This window comes from Periplaneta americana, chromosome 17 (genome assembly GCF_040183065.1).
Source record: "Periplaneta americana isolate PAMFEO1 chromosome 17, P.americana_PAMFEO1_priV1, whole genome shotgun sequence".
Classification (NCBI taxonomy): domain Eukaryota; kingdom Metazoa; phylum Arthropoda; class Insecta; order Blattodea; family Blattidae; genus Periplaneta; species Periplaneta americana.
This window is the reverse complement of record NC_091133.1, coordinates 10,565,911-10,589,658: the sequence shown is the minus strand read 5'-3', so window position 1 is coordinate 10,589,658 and position 23,748 is coordinate 10,565,911. Positions and strand designations below refer to the sequence as shown.

At 34.2% G+C, this 23,748-nt stretch overlaps 2 protein-coding genes across 6 annotated transcripts in view; one reads left to right on the top strand and one right to left on the bottom strand.

Moving 5' to 3' along the window:
* Positions 1-23,748, bottom strand: part of LOC138693101 (zinc finger protein ZFP2-like) — a 76,279-nt gene that overhangs the window by 38,524 nt on the left and 14,007 nt on the right. For 2 of the 5 annotated variants that reach the window (XM_069816728.1, XM_069816729.1), the window contains exon 5: positions 22,870-23,077. In XM_069816728.1, the coding sequence (XP_069672829.1) occupies positions 22,870-23,077 (208 nt within the window). Of the gene's footprint in view, positions 1-17,527; positions 23,078-23,748 lie in introns of those variants that run through there. The other 3 variants (XM_069816731.1, XM_069816724.1, XM_069816727.1) reach the window with 2 other exon arrangements.
* On the top strand, positions 10,269-11,916 carry LOC138693102 (uncharacterized). The gene is made up of 3 exons (XM_069816732.1): positions 10,269-10,323; positions 10,604-10,681; positions 11,539-11,916. The coding sequence occupies exons 1-3, from the start codon at positions 10,288-10,290 to the stop codon at positions 11,893-11,895; spliced, it is 471 nt and encodes a 156-aa protein (XP_069672833.1). The 5' UTR covers positions 10,269-10,287; the 3' UTR covers positions 11,896-11,916.

Sequence of the window (23,748 nt, the reverse complement as noted above, 5' to 3'; positions counted from 1 at the left end):
TAGTTCAGCATTAATTCCATCCAATCCAGTAGCTTTTCTATTCTTTGTTAATTTTAAAGCCACTTCTAATTCTTTTATGTCTATTTGATCTATAGAACTACTGTCACTTTCTACATAATAATTCTCTTCACAGTTTTCATCATACCATAAGTTTCTGTAGTGTTGTATCCATTGGTGTTCTGTAATAATGTTAATATGTTAATACTTGCAGTATCTTTCTCTGCTTTATTCATATGTTTCATAAGCTTAAAGGCTACGTTCTGTCTTCCGTGGATGTCATGTTCAATGTTAGCAATAAATCTTTCCCAAGATTCACTATGAGATCTTTTTATCAAATTTTTTGTTTTATTTCTTTTCTGTTTATATATTTCCCAAACTTCATCCGTTCGTGTTTGTAAGTACGATTTATAAGCATCCTGCTTTTCTTTAATACTATTAGCTATTTCTGTGTTCCACATTTTCAGACCCTTTTTCCGATTTGATGTTTTACTTTTTCCAAGTACCTCATTAGCTATTTTCAATATTGCTGATTTTAACCTAGTCCATTCTTCTTCAATATTGTCTTTAGTTTCAACCATTTGCAGTTCACGTGTGAGTCTTTGTTGGTATAAGTTCCTTATACTCTCTTCCTGTAGAAGATGCACCTTAAATTTAAAATTCTGATTTTGAAGTTTCGTTGAAGATTTTTGTTTCTTCCATCATGCCCATATTTCAACCTTTGAAGTAACTAAAAAGTGATCGGAGCTTATATCATTGCCTCTAAATACGTGGGTATATATAATTCCCTCGTGTTTAATTTTAATTTTTATTATCCAATAATAAAAATTAAAATTAAACACGAGGGAATTATTTCAGAAACTTGTTACGAAACGTAAATAACAAGGTGTCCATAACATTAATGTACAAGTGGATTGCAAAAAGGTAAAAAAAAAAAAAAAAAAAAAAAAAAAAAAAACTTAAAAACAGAGTACCTCCAAGCATACAACATTCAGCGCGCATTTTTACGTGTGGAACATGGTTTCAAGTTTAGTGTCTCCGTGAGATCACAAATAATATGGTGTCAAGTTTAGAGGCTTCAAGCATTTTATTCCTGTAAATTGTCCCCTTGTGAATCAGGTATAAAGGGCGGTAATTTAGTGCTTGGCATGGTTTTTTTAGTCGGTTATTTTACGACGCTTTATCAACAGCTTAGGTTATTTAGCGTCTGAATGAAATGGTGATAATGCCGGTGAAATGACTCCGGGGTCCAGCACCGAAAGTTACCCAGCATTTGCTCATCTTGGGTTTAGGGAAAACCCCGGAAAAAACCTCAACCAGGTAACTTGCCCCGACCGGAAATCGAACCCAGGCCACCAGGTTTCGCGGCCAGACGCACTGACCGTTACTCCACAGGTGTGGACGCTTGGCATGGTATCCTTGTAGAACTAATAAGAAAATATGGTCAATATAGAGTATTCACCAGCCACTGAACGAATATAAATTAAGACTTTATAATAGTATTAAGTTTTTTTACTTGTTCCATATTCTAGCTGTGAAGCAATGTATGAATACCATGGACTGTTAATAAATACAATACAATATTGTACAATTTTATCACTGCCAATGTCGCGCTATAAACCACTTTTTAATATTTTTATCATAACCACAACACATTTAAATTCTTATTGTACTATATGTATATATAGAATTATTACTACATTAACACATTTAATGTATCACAAGACAGACTGAACGAACTAAATGTAATTATTATGAGAGTTGCCATATTGTCTTCATGGAATTACGATCCATTTCCACTAGATGGCTACCGAAATCAGCAGCAGGACTGGCAATACATGCAAACGAAATTCTACTAAATATGAGGAATGTTACTGTACTGGTAGGTATGTATTATTATGTGTCAGGTTACGTTAGGTTAGAGTGGGTGTGTATTATGTGACAGGTTAAGTTCGATTAGGTATGTAGAATTATTACTATGTTGGCGACACTGAAACCCACTGTTACATTAAGGAAATATGGCCGTACCGGTATTTATCATTCACGCACGACGATTTTCGAATATAACTAGAGTACGTATTTAGGGCATGTCGGGCGGGCTTACAGCTCTCCCAGGGACAGGGCTGGGTAGTATTTGAAAAACATATGTATTTTGTAATTTGTAAGGATTTTCGAAAGTATTTTGTATTTAAATATATAAAATTGATGTATTTTGTATTTCAAATACTCAAAATACTTTCTTCTTCTTTTTCTTCGTCTTCTTCTTTTTCTTCTTCTTGTCTTTCAAGTTTTGAATTTGAATTTAAAGAATGAACTTTTGTCTTATTTGCCTATCCATTTCAGTTGTGCTAGCCATACACTTAATTTTCTTGCCACAACTGATTTTCTTAATGCCATAAAGAAATTTTCAACAGCATCAATGAACCATCACCCAACACTTGCTAAATGTTTAGCATGTGTCTAGGAGACTCAAATCCTCAGACATATCAGAAGTCTTAACATATTCATTAAAGTTTCCTTGCCCAACTCGATGGAATTCTCTTTATGACTCAATCTCTCAAATATTGTAATTCAAACATGATATAAACATTATATGTGAAAAACTGGGATTGCCAACCTTCAAAGGGGTTGAGTTTCAGTCCTTGAAGAATATTGTGCAGTTCTGAAACCCATTGCTGTAGCTCTTGATTTAATGCAAAATGAGAAGATGTGCTATTATGGCCAATTTTTGCCCACATTAATTTACCTCAAAAACAGATTACATATTCTGTTATCTAGTAATCTACGCCATCTATTGCAAGTAACTCCAATCCTAATAAGTTTGCTTTCATCAAGATTTTAAAGTGATGTTTGCTCTAACTCCAGAAGCAAATTGAGCTATTTTGGCAGCTTGCTTCCATCCATCATTTAAGATGGATAGCTACCTGACACTGCCTCACCAAGTGATCAGAAAAAGATACAGAATATGTGTGTGAAATCAGCTGAGCAGTTCTCTGCTACACTTTTGGTCAGTTCAGATGATGAAGATGATAAAAACAATTTTTATAATCTTCATCTTACGATGTTGGATGACGTATATACGTCCGTTGATGTGACATATTAATGAATTTAAATACTTTTTATAGTCACAATCATGCCATGGTATGAAAGAAAAATTTCACAACCTCGAGCGGGATTCGAACCTGCGACTTCCTGTATTCCGGTCAGGCGCTCTACCAACTGAGCTATCGAGTTCGTCTCACGCCAAAGGCTTGGAATCATCCTTTCATACTGGCGACTCTGTTATAGAGTACTGTCCATAGCGTCTGATCTAGTCAGCACTGCTTATGGTTGGGAAGAAACTTTACAAATGTAATCTTCATCTTACGATGTTGGATGACGTATATACGTCCGTTGATGTGACATATTAATGAATGTAAATACTTTTTATAGTCTCAATCATGCGACTATAAAAAGCGAAAAGATAAGAACTTGTCTACTGCGGAGTATGAGCTCATACAATTCTTCAATGGCAAAGGGACAACCCTGTGCACTCTAGAGAATAACCCAACAGTGAAACAAGCTTTTATAGAGTATAATACAAGTTTGTGTTTCTCTGCGCCTGTAGAAAGACTGTTCTGTTTTTCAGGATTTATTCATTCACCAGCAAAGGGATCCTCATCTGATGAACTTTTTGAGAAACTGTTGTTTTGAAAGGGAGCGATAATTATTCAGATGTAGCATAATTTCATTGCTGACTGGGAAAAGGAAGAAGTTCAGTTACAGTGTTTATATAAAACTTCGAGATAAAAATACTTTTAACGTTAGTATAATATTTTAGATTTTCAGTAATAATTTCTTCATATATTGTATCGAGTATTTGAAATACAAATGTATTTTGAGTATTTGAAATGCAAATGTATTTTGGTTGATTTTTTAAAAGTATTTTGTATTTGTATTCCAAATACTATTCTTTGAAGTATTTTGTATTTGTATTTGAAATACTTGGATGTCAGTATTTTGCCCAGCCCTGCCCAGGGATCACATCAATTTCTACTAATCAATGCTATAAATCCAAGACATTTTCAAGGTATTTTATCAAGTTCCTAAAGTGGCTGGGACGTAAGTAATATTTCATCCATATATGCCCAAAACTTTTTTTGTTTTAAATTTATATTATACTTAAGTAAATGTGTGTACGGATCAGTATAATTAATTATAACATGTTTCTGAAAGAAAGAAAGAAAGAAAGAAAGAAAGAAAGTGACCACTTCTTGACAAATTGATGTTGCGAAAACGCAACACTAGGCAGATTGTATCATTTTTTTTTACCCTGTAGTGGAATGATGACTAAAATAAAGCTAAGACTAATAATTAAAAGGTTTTCCGTGGGTATTGTTGCAAATATAACGCAATTTTATTAATCAGGAACGCCATTGATCACGATTTTATAAGAATAGAGATTACATTTTACTGAAGTAATATGGCAGATACAAAACAGCAAATTACACAGTTATACACAAAACAGAAGTGCAATTCAGAATTAGAAAAAATACAGTCAATTATTCCTGCCATAGTGTTAAATGAAATAGTTCACATACTTTTTTTTTTTTTTTTTTTTTTTTGCATTTTCAGTTATGTGCACGAAATTCACAATTTTTTTGTAACTGGCATGAAATGCAACAAAACATTTATTATGGAGAGCTACTTTACATTTTATGCAATGGTTATTTGTTGTGGATCTGCAGAGTGCACATCTCGTGTGCTTAGCTTGAGAAGCAGAGAGGTGGCCACGGTTATCAAATCTTACATCTTCTGGCACTCGGGAAGTTGTTGGTGTCTTGACTGGTCCCGTTTTGGATCTTTGTGATCCATAAATATTCAGAAGTGTCAAAGCAACTTTTCGTCGGAATTCCAGCAAGTCATTAGTATTAGTTTTCACACCACCTGTTGTGCATGACATTCTATACAGTAGCCAGGCATTTTGGAAAGCAGCATCAAATCCCCAAAGAAAAATCGGCCACCACCACTTCTTTGATTGAATATTTCTTCTGTAGGTACTGATGTTTTGATCCATACGATCTGTCCCACCAATGTTGCGATTGTAAGATTGGATAAGATGTGGCTGACTGATGGCTATCTTTCGTTTCTCATTTGTTGAATATCTAGTTGCCTTCCCTATAGGAGCTATTCCATCACAATTAGATACGAAGGTAACAACGTTGTTATCGCTCAATCTACAAACTAGAAGTCTATCATTATCACAGCAAAATTCGTAAGATCCCCGTTTCTCCTTTTTCAACACAGCATTTTCTTTCACAGGACACTTTTCTAATCTGTTGCTTCTCACTGTACCCATTAACCCAATACCGAGATTAGTGAATTCCTCCACTACTTTCAGACTCGTGAAATAATTATCGGCAAACATGTGGTGTGGATAAATCTTACCCAAATTGTCCTTAGGAAGAATTTCAGAAAATTTCAAAAGCACACTTCCACCAAGACCAAACTTTTCTTTTTAAGATTTTTGCGGTCCTTTAGCCTCTTGATATATTTCGAAATCTATCAGATAACCAAGTCTTTGGTTCAGACACCAGACTTTATATCCGAAACGTACAGGTTTGCCTTTATATGCTGTTTCATACCATGTCGACCGAAATACGGTATCATGGCTTCATTACAAGAGGATTCTTTTTTCCAAACAGTATATTCAAGAAATGATTTTTCAGTGATGTTAGGTATGGTCTCAATTTCGAAACTTTGTCATTCTTATCAAGTGCTGTGTTGTCATTCAAATGAAGTAAGCACATTATATCTTCGAATCTGTTTCTCCACATAGCATTCGATATGGCTTCAATTTTAGTATCAGGTTTTTCTTTCCAATATATTCTCCTGCGTGGGCAGACATATAACCACTCACTAATAAGATTGCAATAAAAACATTTAATTCATCAACAGAGAGTTCAAAATTTGTTTTCCCTTTCTGTGTGACGTAAATTACACTCTCTTTCACAATCGATTCCAACAATGTCACTCATCAGTAGCTCTGTGAGCTACTGCCATCTGTTTCCATTTTCAAAACTCGTTTACCTCCCTGTTCGTTTATTAACAACTTAAAATCCACACTGGACAACACCCCTCTCAACCCCTCGCTCCAAAGAGATGCCCAAGATCAAACCAGTCTCCATAAGTATTATGGTCGTTTACTTCGGCAAGTTAACAATAAGCCTCCTACAAACGATTATAGTTGGATGAGAAACTTACTACAGCTGATCATAGCAATTGTATACTTAGACCACAATAATTTAACTTGTATTTTAAACCAAAATATCCGTAAATTTTTTTAGGTGTAGCGCAAACTTGTTACAATCATAAGGAGTCGCGCCTGGTGCTGAGCATAATACAAAGCTGCATTCAGCCATGTTCCCCATCGAGTTAAAACTGGCGCAGGAGGAAGTGGGATATTAGGTGCTGTTGATCTAAACAACTTGACTCTTGAAGGAGATTTAACAAAAATTCTCTTTGTAGAGGCCACAAATCTATCTACCAATTGGAAAGAATTACATATTGTCTCAGCAATGCGTTGAAGAGCATGTGCCACATAAGTTATATCAATTAAGTTAGGAAAAATAGCTTTCAGTGTTTGTTCTGATTTTACCATATAAGTACCTGCATCGGTAACAGATAAAAGTAGCTGGTCGTACTTGATTCCGGATGGCCATAACAATTTCAAGGAGTCCCATCACACACTGGGTCACGGTTACATTGTTAGTGGTCGGCAATTCACACATATTAAGAAGATAAGGTATCATATTTCGTTCCTTATTTAAGGCACCAACAAATTATTATATTAGCAATTACACGGCCCTCAGAATTTGTGGTTTCATCAACAGACAATGACACAAACTGATCCGGTAGTTCAATTTGTAAATTTGTCAATATGTTATTGTAACAATGTCCTACATAAGTCTTACGCAATGTACTTTCTTCAGGCACATGTTGTCGAGTGTATTTGGCAAGAAAATGTTTTATGTGGGATTATTAATTTTTCACAAGGAATATCAGCAGCTAAAAATGCTTGGCACAAGTCGTAAGAAAATTCAGTAACCCTACTTCCTAAACACTTTACTAGTTGTTTTTGAATAGGCTCTTTATTTGCGAGTTTTCTGGTTAAATTTTCCTTATGTTTTGCTGTGTTTATGTGCTGAACTATTTGAAATCTTTTCTCACTCCCTACATTTTTCTCAAATACTCCACAAAACAGTACCCTATCACCTGTAGATATTAAGTCACCTGAAAACTCCTGTAAATTAGGTAATCTAGCACTCGAAGTTGGTCTTAATTTCGGCATTTAAAGAACTTTTATGAAAACTCCTTCTGCAAATTAATCTGGCACACGAAGTTGGTCTTATTTTCGGCATTTAAAGAACTTTTAAGAGACACTTTATACGTGTAACTTAATTTGGTGGCAACCAGTTCACAACATCGTTACATTACAAGAGTCATCACAACTGTCAGCAGCCAGCTAGACGACAGTTACGCAATACATGGAAGGATGATGAAACAGGGGATTCACTGCATGACGTCATCACGCGCAACGTTACTACCCATATGATGCAGATGAAAAAATAATAAAAACCATAAAACTCATTTAAATATGCCATATAGGCACTGAAATATTTAAATGTGATGCATTTATAAAAATAACGAAAATATGCAGTTAAATCCACCATCAAATCATGTTCAAATGACTGAAAATTCCATAATTCATGTACATAATGTATAAGCATACATTTTTGACCCTAACAAAAAACATGCAAATACATTAACTTTCGAGCAGGGAACACACTGTACTTGATTGATAGGCACAAATACAATTTGGTTTCGTGCTACAAAACATATATCAATGTTTACTTCTAGTACTAAAAAAATTTTGTCCACAGAGCTCACATTTTGCAATAAATCAAACCGAAACTACGACCAGAGCTACTTAGCAGCTTTCTCTACAATTTGCTTCAGTGTGAGTCCTCTAGGTAGCAGCAAAAATTGAAAAACAAAAAATGTTCAAAGGTATACTATGCTGAAGGTACAACAGTCTCCCCTAAGTTATTAGTGAGAGTATGAAAGAACTGCTAAAACAATGCCAATTCTGTGACATAATGTCCCAAGTCACGTGCTAACAGGCCATGGCTAGAACCATGTCGGCATTATTTCCCGAGCTCGATCCTTGTAAACTTTATAAGTTATAAGTAATTGATGCAGACATGAAGGAAATGCTTAATTTGCAGATTTCGTTTATACTAACAGGCCGTAGTTTGACCTCACAAGCAAACATTCTCATGAGGACATATAAAAAAGTTATTTTTTTTCTTCCACCATGTTAATAATGTCAAATAATAATAATAATAATAATAATAATAATAATAATAATAATAATGATTTATTTAACCTGGCAGAGTTAAACCATACGGCCTTCTCTAACACTCAACCAGGAGTAAAACTGCGTTACAAAAAAACACTACAAATTTACAAAGTACACTACCATTTTACACACAAACCTGAATAAGAAATAATAATAAAATGTAAACAACAAGTAAGTAAGAAATCAGACAAAATATATAACATACAGAAAGAAAGGAAAAAGCATAATAAAATGTGAACAGCAGGTCAAAATAAATGAGACAAAGTACAAAAAAATAAGACAATTATTGATGATAATAATAATAATAATAATAATAATAATAATAATAATAATAATAATAGTATTAATAAAATAGTGCAGTACAAAACATACAATGAATACAATATTTTTAGGTACACACAGTAAGGAAAATTATGATTATATATAGCTCAACTTATCACATTATAGATACACCATTATCGGAAAATATGAAAACAAAAACATAAAATACCGTAAGTTAAATATCACTAGAACATAAAAAAAAATGTGAATACGTGGAAACATGCAATACTTCTGGCCACTAGAGCGCAGTTATGAAGGCATTCCAGAAAGTAAGTTTCCCCGGAGCCATTTAGAGGAAAAAAAAAGAAAACAATTTCATGAAAAGATTTATTTGAACAGATACATCAATTGGGCAGCTATTTTTCGACATATTCCCCAATGGAATTTAGACATTATTCATGCCGTGGGATCAACAGCGGAAAAATAGCTAAAAAATTGTTTTAACTGTTCCAATAAAACTTTCAATGAAATTCTATTCTTTACATCCACTCTCTGTACTCTCAGTTTTCTCTTTGTATTCTCATTACTAGAGCGGTGCAGACGGAGCATATGACAGATAGAATGGCATTACAGGAAAGGTTCCAACGTTACTCGGCATGTTCCCTGTGTACAAATGATGGTCATGTACATGATGTGTTGACGTACAGACGGCACAATAGAAATGACACAGTTTCCTAACTTTCCTGCAATTAATTTTCTACAGATTATTTAATATGATTAAAAATTTACAAAACTGATTAAACATTTCATCCTAAACAAATTATATGTACATTACATGTATAATTTCATACACTACGCAAACAAAACCACTGTTAATTTGTAATGGCTTTATGTTATTCTATTCACAAAAGCACTTGAACAATATTGTTTTTTGTCTTTGCTTTTCTTTACAATGAGTGTGAGTTATTAATGCACATGTGATCCATTATTACTTTTCTAACAAATATTTTTACAATGCACGACAAATGCTATTTGTAAGTTATTAACAGAAAACAATTGTCGTCTATCTGATAGCATGCCCATAGTCCCTATTTACACTTGCTATTTGTCGTTCGACTTACAGCGCTGGCGCATGCGCAGTATGGATTTCGTTCCTTCCTTTCGACATCTGCTGAGTAGAAGCTGTTTCTATTTCTGTGCGACATTTCCTAGGAGGGCCAGCCGAATTGACGTGACAGGACCCGAACATGGTTCGGAAAAGCAGTAGCAGACAACTTTTAATCAGCTGTTTCTCTGTTTCCGCGCACTTTGTAGCATCATGTCAGAGTGGAACAAAAACCAAGTAATTAAATTAATCAAGCTTTACGAGAATGTCCATGATTATATGACGTCAGAAATAAGGACTATCACAATAAGATTCGGAGGGAAAATGCGCTGCAGTTTATTTGTAAAAATTTGGAGTCTCTTCGTTCCAATACTATTCCGTCCAACATCAAAACAAAAATAAAGAACATCAGGAGTCAATATGCAAGAGAAAAAAATGAAATTGAAAGGTCTAAAAAGAGTGGAATATATACTCCGAAGTTATATTTTTTCGAACATCTTACGTTTTTGGATGACTTTCAAAAATGCACAAATCTGATTCCAACATAGCAACACAACAGGTAAGCACTACTGGCAATATTCTCATACTCTATTTCTATCACTAGAAATTAAAAATATTACAGCATTAACAAAAATTATTAATTATTAATACATATTAACAATTCATTTTAATACAATACAATAAATATTTATTGGACAATTTTTTTTTTTCAGTTTGAAATCTTAGCTTTAGTTTTTAGGCTGAAAAAAATTGTTATATAAATATTTATTGTATCAGATTACAACTTATCTGAAAATGACATCAAAAATTTTATTTTATGCCAAATTTATTTATTTCAGCTCATCGAATCTGGACACGAAAGTATCACTGTTTCAACTGAAATGCTGACAGAAGTCACCAGGGCCGAATATGTGCCGGTAAGTTAGAAAATACACTGACTATATAAATATAAAAATAGTGAATTGAATGTGTACATTTAAGTTCCATTCGAATTCATTACTGTATCTTTTCATCTTGCCAGGATACTCTTCCCTCATTGGAAAAGTAGTTGGCATATGAATCTCGTATTCTTCCTGCTTGTATGCAATACTTGGTTGTTGCATGTTTCGTAGACTGTCTGAAAACCCTGCTTCACTTTCTATGTTTCATCAGAAAATTGTGCAAGATGCAAGCTGCTTTTACAATACTTTTCACATTTGTCACTTTTAAGTCAATTGTGGTTAGTAACACTCTGAAACGATTAGCCAAGATTCCAAATGAATGTTCAACACAACGACGAGCTCTGCTTAGTCTGTAATTAAAGACCAGCTTCTCTTTCTCTTTCGATCGGAATGGGTAGGGCTTCATAATATGTTCTTGCAGTGGAAAGGCATCATAGCCACAATAACGTACGGTAGATTCCTGTTATTACCAATTGTTGCATTTTGTGGAAAGTTTTCTTCTGCATTCTCCACAATTTGTGATAGTGTACTACGCCTGTATACACCACCGTCACTTATGCGACCATTACAGCCAATATCTATGTAAGTGAACTTATAGTCTGCATCTGTTAAAGCGAGCAACACTATACTATCCGTTCCTTTGTAATTGTGGTACAGAGACCCATCTTCACATAAACACCTGAAAGCCACATGTTTACCATCCATTGCGCCTAGACACAAAGGGAACTGCCATCTTGCTTGGTAATTCTCCGCAATTTGTTTCCATTCATCCTTTGTACCTGGAAACTAGAAATTAAAATTTATTAATGGATGTTAACTTTTCTTTGTTCTAGAAATCCTCTTTAAAGAGAAAGAAGTCCTCTCTCGAGGACGATGCACGGAAGGCCCTGAAGATGGCCGAAAATTTTGCCAACGTCATAGAAGACGAATTTGATGTATTCGGAAAATTCATGGCCACTGAACTAAGTAACATTACAGACAAAGCACTTTATCACGAAACAAAGTGGAAAATTATCCAGGTTATGACAAAAGGCGTCCGCAGACAAATGGATATGAACTCATCACGTGACGTAGGGCTTTCAACATCTTCTGCATCGTCACGATCACGCTCAGATATCAATGACCATAATTATTATTACAGTGGTGTAAGTGTTACTGAATGTGACGAATACAATTACTGTGACAATTAGTGCAAATATTGATAATTGGAAGTGCACGTTTAAATTAATTGCATTTAATTATTAGAATTGCCAGTACCATATTACTGGATTTGTTAGTATTATAATTATTATTTTATAGTTTTAACTTTTACCAGAATTAATAATAAAATAAGTAATATTATTTATAATTGCGAGATTTCTTACCTTCAAATATTCGTCCTTTAGGGCATCATACACAGCTGTGCAAACTTCGGGAACAGTGTAGCATAGGAAGGATTTTGATAGACGTGTATGATACTCCATACTTTGATATGATTCACCAGTTGCTAAAAATCTCAAGATGGCAGAGAGTTTTTCATCTGGCGAAATAGATTTTCTTAACCTGGTATCTTGTTTTGCAATCTTAGTTTCTACCATACTTAGTAATAAACGAAAAGTGTCTTTGTCCATTCTCAAAAAGTTTCTGAATGAAAACTCATCCTCTAGTAATAGCTCTTTATTGAGAACATGGAATAATCCTTTCTCCTGTCTTCTGGATATCCATTTCCTTTCCCAGAGTCTCTTTGATTTTTCTTTCTTCTCATTAGCGCAAGTTAACAAAACACTCGCAGCTGCAGAAGCTAAAACAGCTGCTTTTCTATTGTTCAAATCCATTCTCTTCATTTAAATGCTCACCACATCACTCACACGTGGCTCGAGATCGACAACTAGCCTGGAGTAGCAGACGAAAAATCTGCTAGGAGCGAACGATGATACATTTAGTCGACAGAAAGCGCTGCTGGACAACTTGCGCCGACTTGTAGACGAGAAATCTGCCAAGTGTAAATGGTGATGCTACATTTAGCCGACAGAAAGCGCTTGATGTTGCGCGACAAATAGCAAGTGTAACTAGGGACTTATATACGTCTGTTGAAACAACTGGGGCATAAAGTAAAATCCTGTACAACATTTTTTTCAACTTATATCAGTTCTTCAAAGTAATTCTTATCTCCAGAAATATTGTCACTAATCTTGCAAAGTTTATAATATCTACAATTTTTTTCAACATATTTGTTATTTTCGCAGACATTATTTTGCCACTTTTATCTTCTACTTGAGTCTCTTTCTTCCAGATATTTCGCAATAGGAAAATCTGATCAACCAGTTTTTGTACCAGACTTTTCTAAAGCTGTTATGCAATCAGGAATAAACCCATAATTCGATTAAATGTATTCCCGTTGTTTTATGCTTGAATCAACCAACACATGTTGGACCCGGGTTCGATCTCCGGCGCCAGAGCGAAATTTTCTCCTCAAATATTAATTTAAAATTCTACGAGGGTCAACTTGGGAAATAAATCCTAACTAGATTCAAACTATGGCCTATTAGTAATCCGGTAGGAGAGATTGTAATATTAACACAATCACCAATTTCTAAGACAATTCATACCTGTATCTTATCAGTATATAAGGATCAGGGGCAGCTTTTATTAAGAGGCAGATGGGCACGTGCCCTCCCAGTGTTTTTTATTATCGTATTATGACTATATTAGAATACAATTTAATTGCATTATGAAATAATAACTTAAAGAGTTTCACATTTTCATTGCTACTAATGTTTTCAGAATCTGTAGTAGTCTACGAAACCCAAGTTTTCTGAACAGGTAATAAAATGGGCTCTCTCTTCTCATGCCCAGCGATGGACGAGGAAGGGATGGGGGTGTGAGTTGTAGGAAGGCGGAGCTCTTTGCCTCAGACCGTGAGCTTTGGGCACTGTATTTGCCGTGCCCACCAAGTCTCTTTAGTTAAGAACAGTCCAATTAGCTGCATGCCATTTTTAGGGGTGTTGATACTTGCTGTATAGCGGACGACATTTTACAGCTGAACTTGACATGAAAAACGTTAGGCCTAAATGTAAGTTTACTAATTTAGAAGCTCGACTCATTGTATAAATCACGTGTGTATGTATATATATATATTCATTTGTCACAGTTATGTTATTAATGCTCCCTGTAAACTTTTATGCTTCCATCGTATCCAAAAAAAAGAAAGTTTACATTACAATACATGAAGTTGGTAGTTCTCAAAAAGCTTTGTCACTGACAACAGAGAATCTTGGCGGGCGTTTTGCCGCCTTCAGTGCACGCTACAGTTTTCAACTGAGTTTCCCCAAGTCTAGTGCTGCGGTAGTAAGAAGGCAGGTAGTTGCGTGATCTGTGAGTACGAATGAGTGAGAATCAGCACATTTCTGTGAATTACACTTAGAATTCCATTTAACTTTCCTCTGGGCGTAGGAGTGCTCTCAATTGAGAGAAAGATGGTACATTCTATTCTGAACTTCAACAATAGAGTTATAGAGGTTTTTGCTCGCAGAAAGAACCGAAAAATGGAGCTCATCTACAAAAATTAGAAAGGTTAGTGCACATAAATTGGTTTTATATGTTTTTAATTTTCAGGGCTCATCATTAAGGTTGTGCCCCACTTGACAGAATGGCCTTCGGCCGCCACTGATAAGGATTGAACTCGGGATATAATGTCTGTCTGATTTCAAACTGAGGCCTGGAAATTAGATTAAATAAATAAATTATTAATTATTATATATATATATATATATATTTACAATTTACTGCACTTCCTTCATACATATACCGTACTAATTGACTTATAGGTGTACAAGGTTCGAACTCTGGAAGTAATGCCCTCTTTGCGTTCAAACTATCGAATTTTACTTTCATATTCTCATTACATAGGTACGTATGCTAATTTTAACATTATCCCCGCGTTTCCTTTGTAGGACTACTATTATTTATATAGGCCTATTATAGACGTATGAGGCTCGAACTCAGCATATATAATGCAATCACCGGGTTTAAAGTACAGAATTATACTTCGTATCATTGGCTCATTAAATATTCTAATTTGACGTTTTTCTTGCAATGCTTTCATACTGATACTTGTTCTAAAGAATTTAATTTTTACGGGACTCGAACAGAGAAGCTCGGGACAGTTTCATGGAGGTTGTGAGATGCCTATGAGCATGAGAGGCTCGGGACAGTTTCATGTTGTTGATAGTTTTGGGTAGGCCTACACATACTCAGGAATGAGTCATTCAAGATATACCGGTAAAAAAACAGTAATGCTTTGCCTATTCGTTTAGATGATTAAAATTGAGAAAATAATAGTAATATACGTTACAAGAGCGGTATGTTGACGTTTTCATGTTCGAGGAAAAGATTGAAAAAGCGAAACGTAGTTGAGCTTTTTTAATTTCCGAGAACATGAAAACAAACATACCGCTCGTGTAGCGTACATTATTTTGTGCGAAGATCGTTTATTACATACCTGAAAGACGAATTTCTAATTAGTTGCAATGAAATCTCCATGTTGGTTTCTGTTTAATGACGGCAACTTCGGAAAACCAAAATATCGTTCTTCAACATTGTTGCTATAAAATGTTTTCTGTGTTTACTATACTTCAGCAGGCAGTGATATACGTCTGTCTTTTTTTCCCCCAGTCTATAAATGCGAACTTAAAACAAACGGTAAGGTTGTGTAATGATTTATTTTTCATTTTAATATTTTAACAATATTATTTATATAACATATTGCAATAATCACATCGGCATCTGGAATCTTGTTGATTTTTTCACGGCTTCCTTAATGTTACTTGCATCACGAATGCAATAAGTTTCGTGGAGTAGTAGACTTTACTTAATTTTTGCAAATATTTAAAAACAATAATTAACATTGCAATTTAGGTGAAATTGCAGTGGTAAGTTTCCAATTTATAATTATTACTATGTTAAACGTCTCTAAAAATAATACGTTAAAAGCCTAAAGCAGTAAAATGAATGTCGCGCTTAAGCGGTAAGAAGAGGGAAATTGTTATGTGTGTTACGCTGGGAATACTGAATGTGGTATTTCACACTTACCGCCTACTGGTTCTGTGCGGAAAACAAGCAAATACGCATGATCGCGCACAAAAATATTTTCCCTGTAACTATTCAATATATTAACCCATGGTGATTTAGTTTTCTATCAAGACACAAATGAGTCCAGTGAAGTAATCACCAAATGCATCTCAACAATTTTGAATAGGAAAGGTTTGAAATTATCTCAGTAACTGAATGTGCAGCTGATAATGTTGCAGTTAATTATGGAAAAATGTTTCTGTGGATCAGAAGTTGTAGGCAGCGAAGCACAACATACTAATGGCAAACTGCAAGTAAGGTATTTTCAGTAATTGTTATCTGAAATCTGCAGTAAAAGTTTTCACACTTCTTGATATTGAGGCATTTGTCATAAAGGTGTGTATGTAATGAATTTTCACCTTCGGCCAAAACAAAAGAATTAAACATTTTTTTTACTTTATTGACATGAAGTATAGGCATGTGAGGCACGATTAACGTGATGCCTTTCATTGTACCCTGCGGCTGATGAACGTCTACTATTCAAATGGAAGACTGAAGTCGTACAACCCAATACGATCAATGGATCAATTGACAAGTTGAATTGTGACCTAGCCACTGTCTCCACTTGGGCGGCCAATTTCGGACTCGCACTTAATCCAAGTAAGACTCAAGCTTAATTATTGGCCATAAGCATTTAGTTAACTCTCTTAATAATAGTAATCTTTCAGTTGTTACACTTAACAACACACTAATCCCTTATTCATCTGTTGTAAAAAATCTTGGCTTCTTTTTCGATAATAATCTAAATTGGAATTTTCAAGTTAAACAATAAAAAAAATCTGTTCCTCTATTCACTGTTTGAGTCGCTTAAGACTCTTCTTGCCCCAGCAACTAAAACTTACCCTAGTACAAACCCTAGTAATGCCGCATTTCGATTATTGTGACGTTTTGTTAAGTGACCTAAGTTCTGAATTGTCAGTCAAGTTACAGCGAGTTCAGAATATGTGCATCAGATACGTGTGCAACATCCGACGATATGATCACATATAACCATCCTTCGCAAGTCTTTCGTGACTCCGACTTGAAGAACGTAGAACTTTACACTCTTTATCTTTACTCTTTCGAATTCTGCGCACTTCTACACCAAATTATCTTTCGCCTCGTTTCTCTTATCTATACTCTAACCACGACGTAAATACCAGATCACTTATCTGTGGCATGCTAAGTATACCTCTTCATAGAACATCTCGTTATTCATCATCTTTTACAGTATCCATCTCGCGACAATGGAATTCCATGTCACAAAGTATTAAGGGCTGCAAGACAATAAACACTTTTAAAAACAGTTTAAAAGATAACCTTCTTAGCATTTCACTCCAATCATACTGACTTAAACTATCACTTTCTACATTGTTACTCCTTTCTTTAGACATGCATCTTGATAGCGCTGTATTTTCAAAACTGTCTCATAATAATCTCTTTCTATTATCTAATATTATTTGAAATATATTAACATACTATGTATTTCAGCTTAATTCTGCTACATAGCTTTATTTCAGTGTTTAATAGTTCATAATATTTTGTTGTTTAATCGTAAATAACTCTTGTATACATGTAACTCTTATCTAAATCAAATTGTTGAATTGTTTGTAAGTTCATACATATGTATATATACTTTTTGCTGGTTGAGTGGAAGAGAAGGCGTTACAGCCTTAACTCTGTCAGTTAAAATAAATCATCATCATTATTATTATTATTATTATTATTATTATTATATTATTATTATTATTATTATTATTATATTATTATTATTATTATTATTATTATTATTATTATTATTATTATTATTACTACTACTACTTCTTATCTCAAAGGGAAGAAGGGTGAAGCAGTATGCTGTGCTCTGTTTTGAGTGAAGATGGCAATTTTTCATTTCATTTGTGCACTTTGTGGTTGCTTCACATTTTACATCACGAGTTACACAGAATCATTCAGCAGCTAGAACACAAATCATTTACACAACTGAGTTGCTTGCTGCTATGCGAAAATTGAAATTTGAGCTTAAGAACAAGCAAGGTAATAAATGTTATTGCAGTGAAACCAGATGAAGAGAAGTTTAGGAAAACTGCATATCCTTTCTTTAACAAAGCTCTGCAATATATTGTAAATGGTATGATTCTGAATTGTCAGTTTTTTTAAGAGGTACCTTTTGTCTTTGAGAGCTCCAACACTTGGAGAGACCTTGAAATATTTGTTAATGAGCTTCATCTCAACATTGATGCTAATAAATTGTATGAACATTTTTATAACCTTAAAATTTCATTAGATGTTATAAATGAAATGATTTGGAAAAGCTTCAGACTAAATGTAATATCTTGTTCTTTCAAAATATAATTGATAATACAGAAACAGTTAACAATAAGTTTATATCAAAATTATGATGATTTATTAATAGACAATTTCAAGAATAAGTGGGAGGAAACTAAAGGTAATAGGGCTATGTAATAATAAGGCTACTTAAACATTCTGAAGTCCTAACAATTTGAAACTGGTTATTACAACATTGAAATATATACTAGGAACAAATGAATCTAATAAATGCTTCACAAAATAAAAAGAAAAACTATTACCATATCGATAGGATGTTCATAGCTTTCTTAAAAAAAATTCTCCCAAACATTCAACACAGTCTTACTGGGTAACTAATGTACACAGTCTATTCACTTCTATCTAATGTCGAAGAGAATGCAATTAAGAATAGTTTGTCGCTTTAGCATATTTCAGTACAGTGGACAGTTTTCATGTAGATAAAGAAAAAACTGCAAATTTAATGATTGCCTAACATGACAAGATTGATAAAACAGGATCACTTGCAGAGTTTAAATGTATAATGCGCCAGGTGACAAAAACATTGATTTCTTTTTTTGCTTCAAAGTTTGCTATGAAACAACCATTACTTAAAAATATAACGAGTCAACTAAACCGGAACCTGATAGTAGTTCCAAATTTCATCCAAAGACGCAACTAGGAACATCATTGTTTCAGATATAATGAGCAATGTGCTATTACCAAGCAAAGCTTTCATTGAATACCACATGATATTTGTAAATATTACAGCTTCTTTTATATCATGACATTGTTACAACATGAGTGGTAATGCTTGTAATGCGATGAAAAAAAGAGGAAGAAAGAACAAAGTTCTATGCAGTCTCCTCGGAAAAAAATTCGTGTGTCAGTGATACTAATAAATTATTAATTTCATTCAAATTTGAATTAGCAATCGCAAGTGAATAAGGTACTGTACCGTAACAGTTTCATTTAATGCAGGAAATTGTATATTTAACAAATTTGCCAAGTCGTAAATAAAGTTGAAGTTGTATATTTATTTTTTTATTGGGTTATTTTACGACGCTGTATCAACATCTAGGTTATTTAGCGTCTGAATGAAATGAAGGTGATAATGCCGGTGAAATGAGTCTGGGGTCCAGCACCGAAAGTTACCCAGCATTTGCTCGTCTGAAGTTGTATATAAAAAGAAAAGGATGTTATTGCTCTTATGGAGTTACCTAATAGCTATGCCCAAAATACCTTGTTTCAGATCACTCCTTCTTAAAGATTTTACACAAAACTAAAACCACAAGCTTAAGTGCAAGTGTTAGATACAATTAGATTTAATAAAAGTAATTATTGTTTCATAAAAAAAAAATTGACTATACATAAGCTGCAAGCATCTGACTCATCTGAGCTCTATAATTTCAAAAGTGCTTCTCAAGACACTCTTGCAACAACTAAATTTCAGACCTAGAAAATTCAGTGGATAAGAATAATGCAGAACAAGCCCTGGAGTCGTGATGACTAGAACTTTTCAGTTTTCAGCAGTGGACTGAGAGCGGTGTTTTCAGCAAGAAAGTGATCTTAAACAAAATTGCCTCTTCACTGCAGCCTTTAATTGTATCAGCAAGCTTTCTGCCAGAAAGAGAGTGACTTGCGAGATATGATGAATTATCTAAGGAATGAAAATAAACATTTTTATAAAATCCTTATACGATATTAATTCAAACGTAACATATCTGACAGAATAATTGTTTACTTGTGAAACGTTTACATCTTTTTATTTTGAGTAAAGTTTATTCGGTCAATGTAGAGTATCCACCACCCACTGAACGAATATTTCATACTTTTATCACTGCCAATGCTGCGCTATAAGCCAATTTTCGGCAATCTAATGTAAAAGACTGCCTACAGATATTTGGAAAGTTTCAGAGAAAATACACAAATTCAATCTTCTAACACGATTTTTTTGTTTTTATGAATTAAGTAATTTGCTGGGAGACATCGTTAGATACAAACCACCCTTACACTAAACCTGGAGTAATTTAAGCTTATTAATCAGATATGATTCTACTTATTGTTTCTTTATATGCTCACGTGTATGTAATTTCTATTTTATACATATTTCATTGTTATCTTCCATCCAAAGATCATTAAGAATGCTGAATATTACACATAATCTCTCCTATCTTTCTTCAAATGGTGTTTATATGCCATGTTAATTTTCATAAGTTAACAATGATGCACATTGGGAGCAACATATAAGAAATTATTTTCCTACACAATCCACGCTACATTCACGTTGTTTTGAAATGATTAATCAAAGATGGTTTGCTATTATTACACGCACATTTGTATGTAATTCTATTCCATACGTATTTTTTCTATCCCAAGATAATTAAGAATGGTGAATAATATTCATGCTTGTTTCCTGCATTTCTTAAAATAATGTTATGTGGCATGTTAGTTTTTATTTGTCGTTATTTACGTAAAAATGATGCGCCAACAATAATAATAATTTCGTACTCACTCCACATCCCTATTTGTTTTTCAGTGATTCATTAAAGAATGTACCGGTATTTAAAAGACTAATAATTTAGAAACATGTTACATAAATCATCCTTGTGGCAAAAGAGAATGCTCCCTGGACCAAATTATATTAAAGAATGTACCGGTATTTAAAAGACTAATTTAGAAACATATTACATAAATCATCCTTGTGCCAAAAAGAATGCTCCCTGGGCCAAATTATATTAAAGAATGTACCGGTATTTAAAAGACTAATTTAGAAACATGTTACATAAATCATCCTTGAGCCAAAAGAGAATTCTCCCTGGACCAAATTGTCGTATTTTGCAGTGGTCGTCAGTACTCGCTGAAATGGGTAATAATCTAATAATATAATTATGTTGTACGTAGCAAGATCGATTATTCAATTGATAGGATATTTTATGAGGTTGTCATGACTGAGATATCTATTGTCAACTGTTTTTATTTGTCAGAAGGCCTTGACTGACGGGTATATAAGGACTGATACTCTTAGGGGTGGAGGTCGGCGTTTCGGATGGCCCACAAGCAACGAGTTATACTAAATATGTTTAGGATTAGTGTAAAACTGGCCTATGTCTCCTATAGTGGGCGGGACATAAGTAACATTCACCGTTTATTCTTCACTGAATAATAGATTATTAAGCTCTGTATATAAGAGTTGAAAAAAATGTCTCCATATTCATATTCATTCATTTCGTTCTGCTCATTACACTTAGTAGCCTATAGCGTAATTTACATAGCCCGTTATAGTTCGCAGTCTTGCAGTACTAAGCCTTACTACACCCTGTTTGATATTTCATCATATTTTCATGATCATGAATGAGTACAAATAAGAAATAATATGATAAATTAAAATTACGGTTACTTTAATAAACTACGACTACAGAAGTGTTTTTTCATTCACAATAAACCAAAAACGGAAACGACAATGGATATCGATAGATATGTCAATAACGATATGTAATGTCGATATTACGCATTCTGATATTATTTGTGCATAAATGACCAATGGCGTTTTCACATAAGTATAAGACTGTTAACATAAACACGGGTTAACCAAATAGAAAATTTTGACACACACAATATTTACTAATTCAAATCAACTGATAATCGCGTCAGAATATACGTACCAGAATACTGAATGTGATTCTAATCAATTTCTGAGTCAGTCAGACACGATGGATGAAGAAGCTACCATCTTACGGTCTCCTTGCTACAAAAAAAATACGAGGAAATAGCTTTATGACAACTGTGTGAATGAACGTTTCTGACAAGTTTCTCATTAATTGACTGCTTACCTTTCCATGTATATATTTTAACAGTATTCGTTCTCGTAGTTTCCGTTCCCGGTTTATTGTGGACCACCCCTAACAGATTTCTCGCCTGTCCTAGCGACAATGAAGTTTTAGCTCACAGGAGTGAAACACATCGCATTACCAAATATTTCGTATGTTTCAAAACATATTTAAAATATTCTTCCAAAAGGAATAAGTGTCACACATATGAGATTCAAAGGCTTGAATTTTAAGGCCACCTGATCGTGAAAAACATTTGCCACAACTGTTACCTATATGTTTGAGTACCTGAATATTTAAGCTATACCCACTAGAGAAACATATTTAGACGGTTTTTTCCCCCGAGTGGAAAATTTTATGGCTTTTTAGATTATTGAACTCATAAAAAAGAAATCACTCAATACGCACATCACATTTAAAACGTTTCTCGTCTGCGTGCTTGCGTTTATGGTTTCTTAAGCTAACCAAATGCCGGAAACACTTACCACACACATCACAATTGAAAGGTTTCTCGCCTGTGTGCCGGCGTAGATGGGTTTTTAAGTAACTTAACAACGTAAAACACTTACCACACACATCACATTTGAAAGGTTTTTCGCCTGTGTGCAGGCGCTCGTGTCTTTTTAGGCAACTCGACTTAGAGAAATCCTTACCACAAACATTACAATTGAAAGGTTTCTCGCCTGTGTGCCTGCGTTCATGTTGCCTTAAGCTACTCGGTTGCGCGAAATACATGCCACAAACATCACATTTGAAAGGTTTCTCGCCAGTGTGCAAACGTTCATGGCTTTTCAGCGTGCTCGACAGAGAGAAATCCTTATCACAAATACTACATCTGAAAGGTTTCTCGCCTGTGTGCACGCGTCCGTGAGTTCTTAGGTTACTCGCGTTTGAAAAGCACTTACCACAAACATCGCATTGGAAAGACTTATTACCTACCTCCTTGTGTAAATGCCTGTTCAGTTTCGCCGAATTCGAGAAACATATTTCAGACAATTTAAATTTGAACTGTTTCTCATCTTCCTGAGTCCGGGTATGTCTTCCCGAGGAACCAGAATTCTTGGCAATCGCACACACAGTCTCGTTATCTTCAAGTGCAATACTGTCGAATTCTGATGATACAGTCCTCTCATTGGTAGCCCCAATCCTGACGGAAATATAATATGTCTATAAAATAGTCGCAAAAAATATACATTCAATTATTGAATATTCAAATCAAAACAAACCTATTTCACATGGACGTACATTACAATTAGAGATACATCCTTGTAAATAATTTATGAGTATTGTCGCAAATATCAAAATTGTCCCAACTATCTCGTCTTCACCTGTACAACAAATTTTATAAGGATTACACTACGTTGGTAAACTCCTAGTTGGCTTTTCTTTTCAATAAACCTCTCTGTCCAAAGACACCTGCCTTTATTGTACTTTTTTTTCGACACGAGGGTGCTATTTTGTACGATTCTTTCGAAATTAGAGATTGCAAATGTGCTATAACTTCTACTATCCCTTATTCTTTTTATATATAAAATGTTAGTACGTTGTTAATTTTGTTACTTTTAAATTTAGAAAATTGGAGTGGAACATTATTGATTCCATTTCGTACTAAAAATTACCATGAGAAAATTTGTATTGTTATTATCTCTAACTTGATATTTGTGTTGTTTTGCGAACGTTAAACTAGTAACAATGCTTTCAAAGCTCTGCAACAATGTAATTTGCAATATAAAAGAATATAGGCTTACTAACCAAGTTTTTTCTCACCTTTAATGATAAGTATACTTGCACTGAATAACATAAAAACATAAATTGACT

What these genes read in the sequence shown, in the direction of transcription:
- LOC138693102 (XM_069816732.1), top strand. Translation starts at nt 10,288, where the DNA reads ATGCACAAATCTGATTCCAACATAGCAACACAACAG. An exon ending in CCAACATAGCAACACAACAG is followed by an intron (nt 10,324 to 10,603) that starts GTAAGCACTACT and finishes TATTTATTTCAG; the next exon opens with CTCATCGAATCTGGACACGA. An exon ending in CCAGGGCCGAATATGTGCCG is followed by an intron (nt 10,682 to 11,538) that starts GTAAGTTAGAAA and finishes TCTTTGTTCTAG; the next exon opens with AAATCCTCTTTAAAGAGAAA.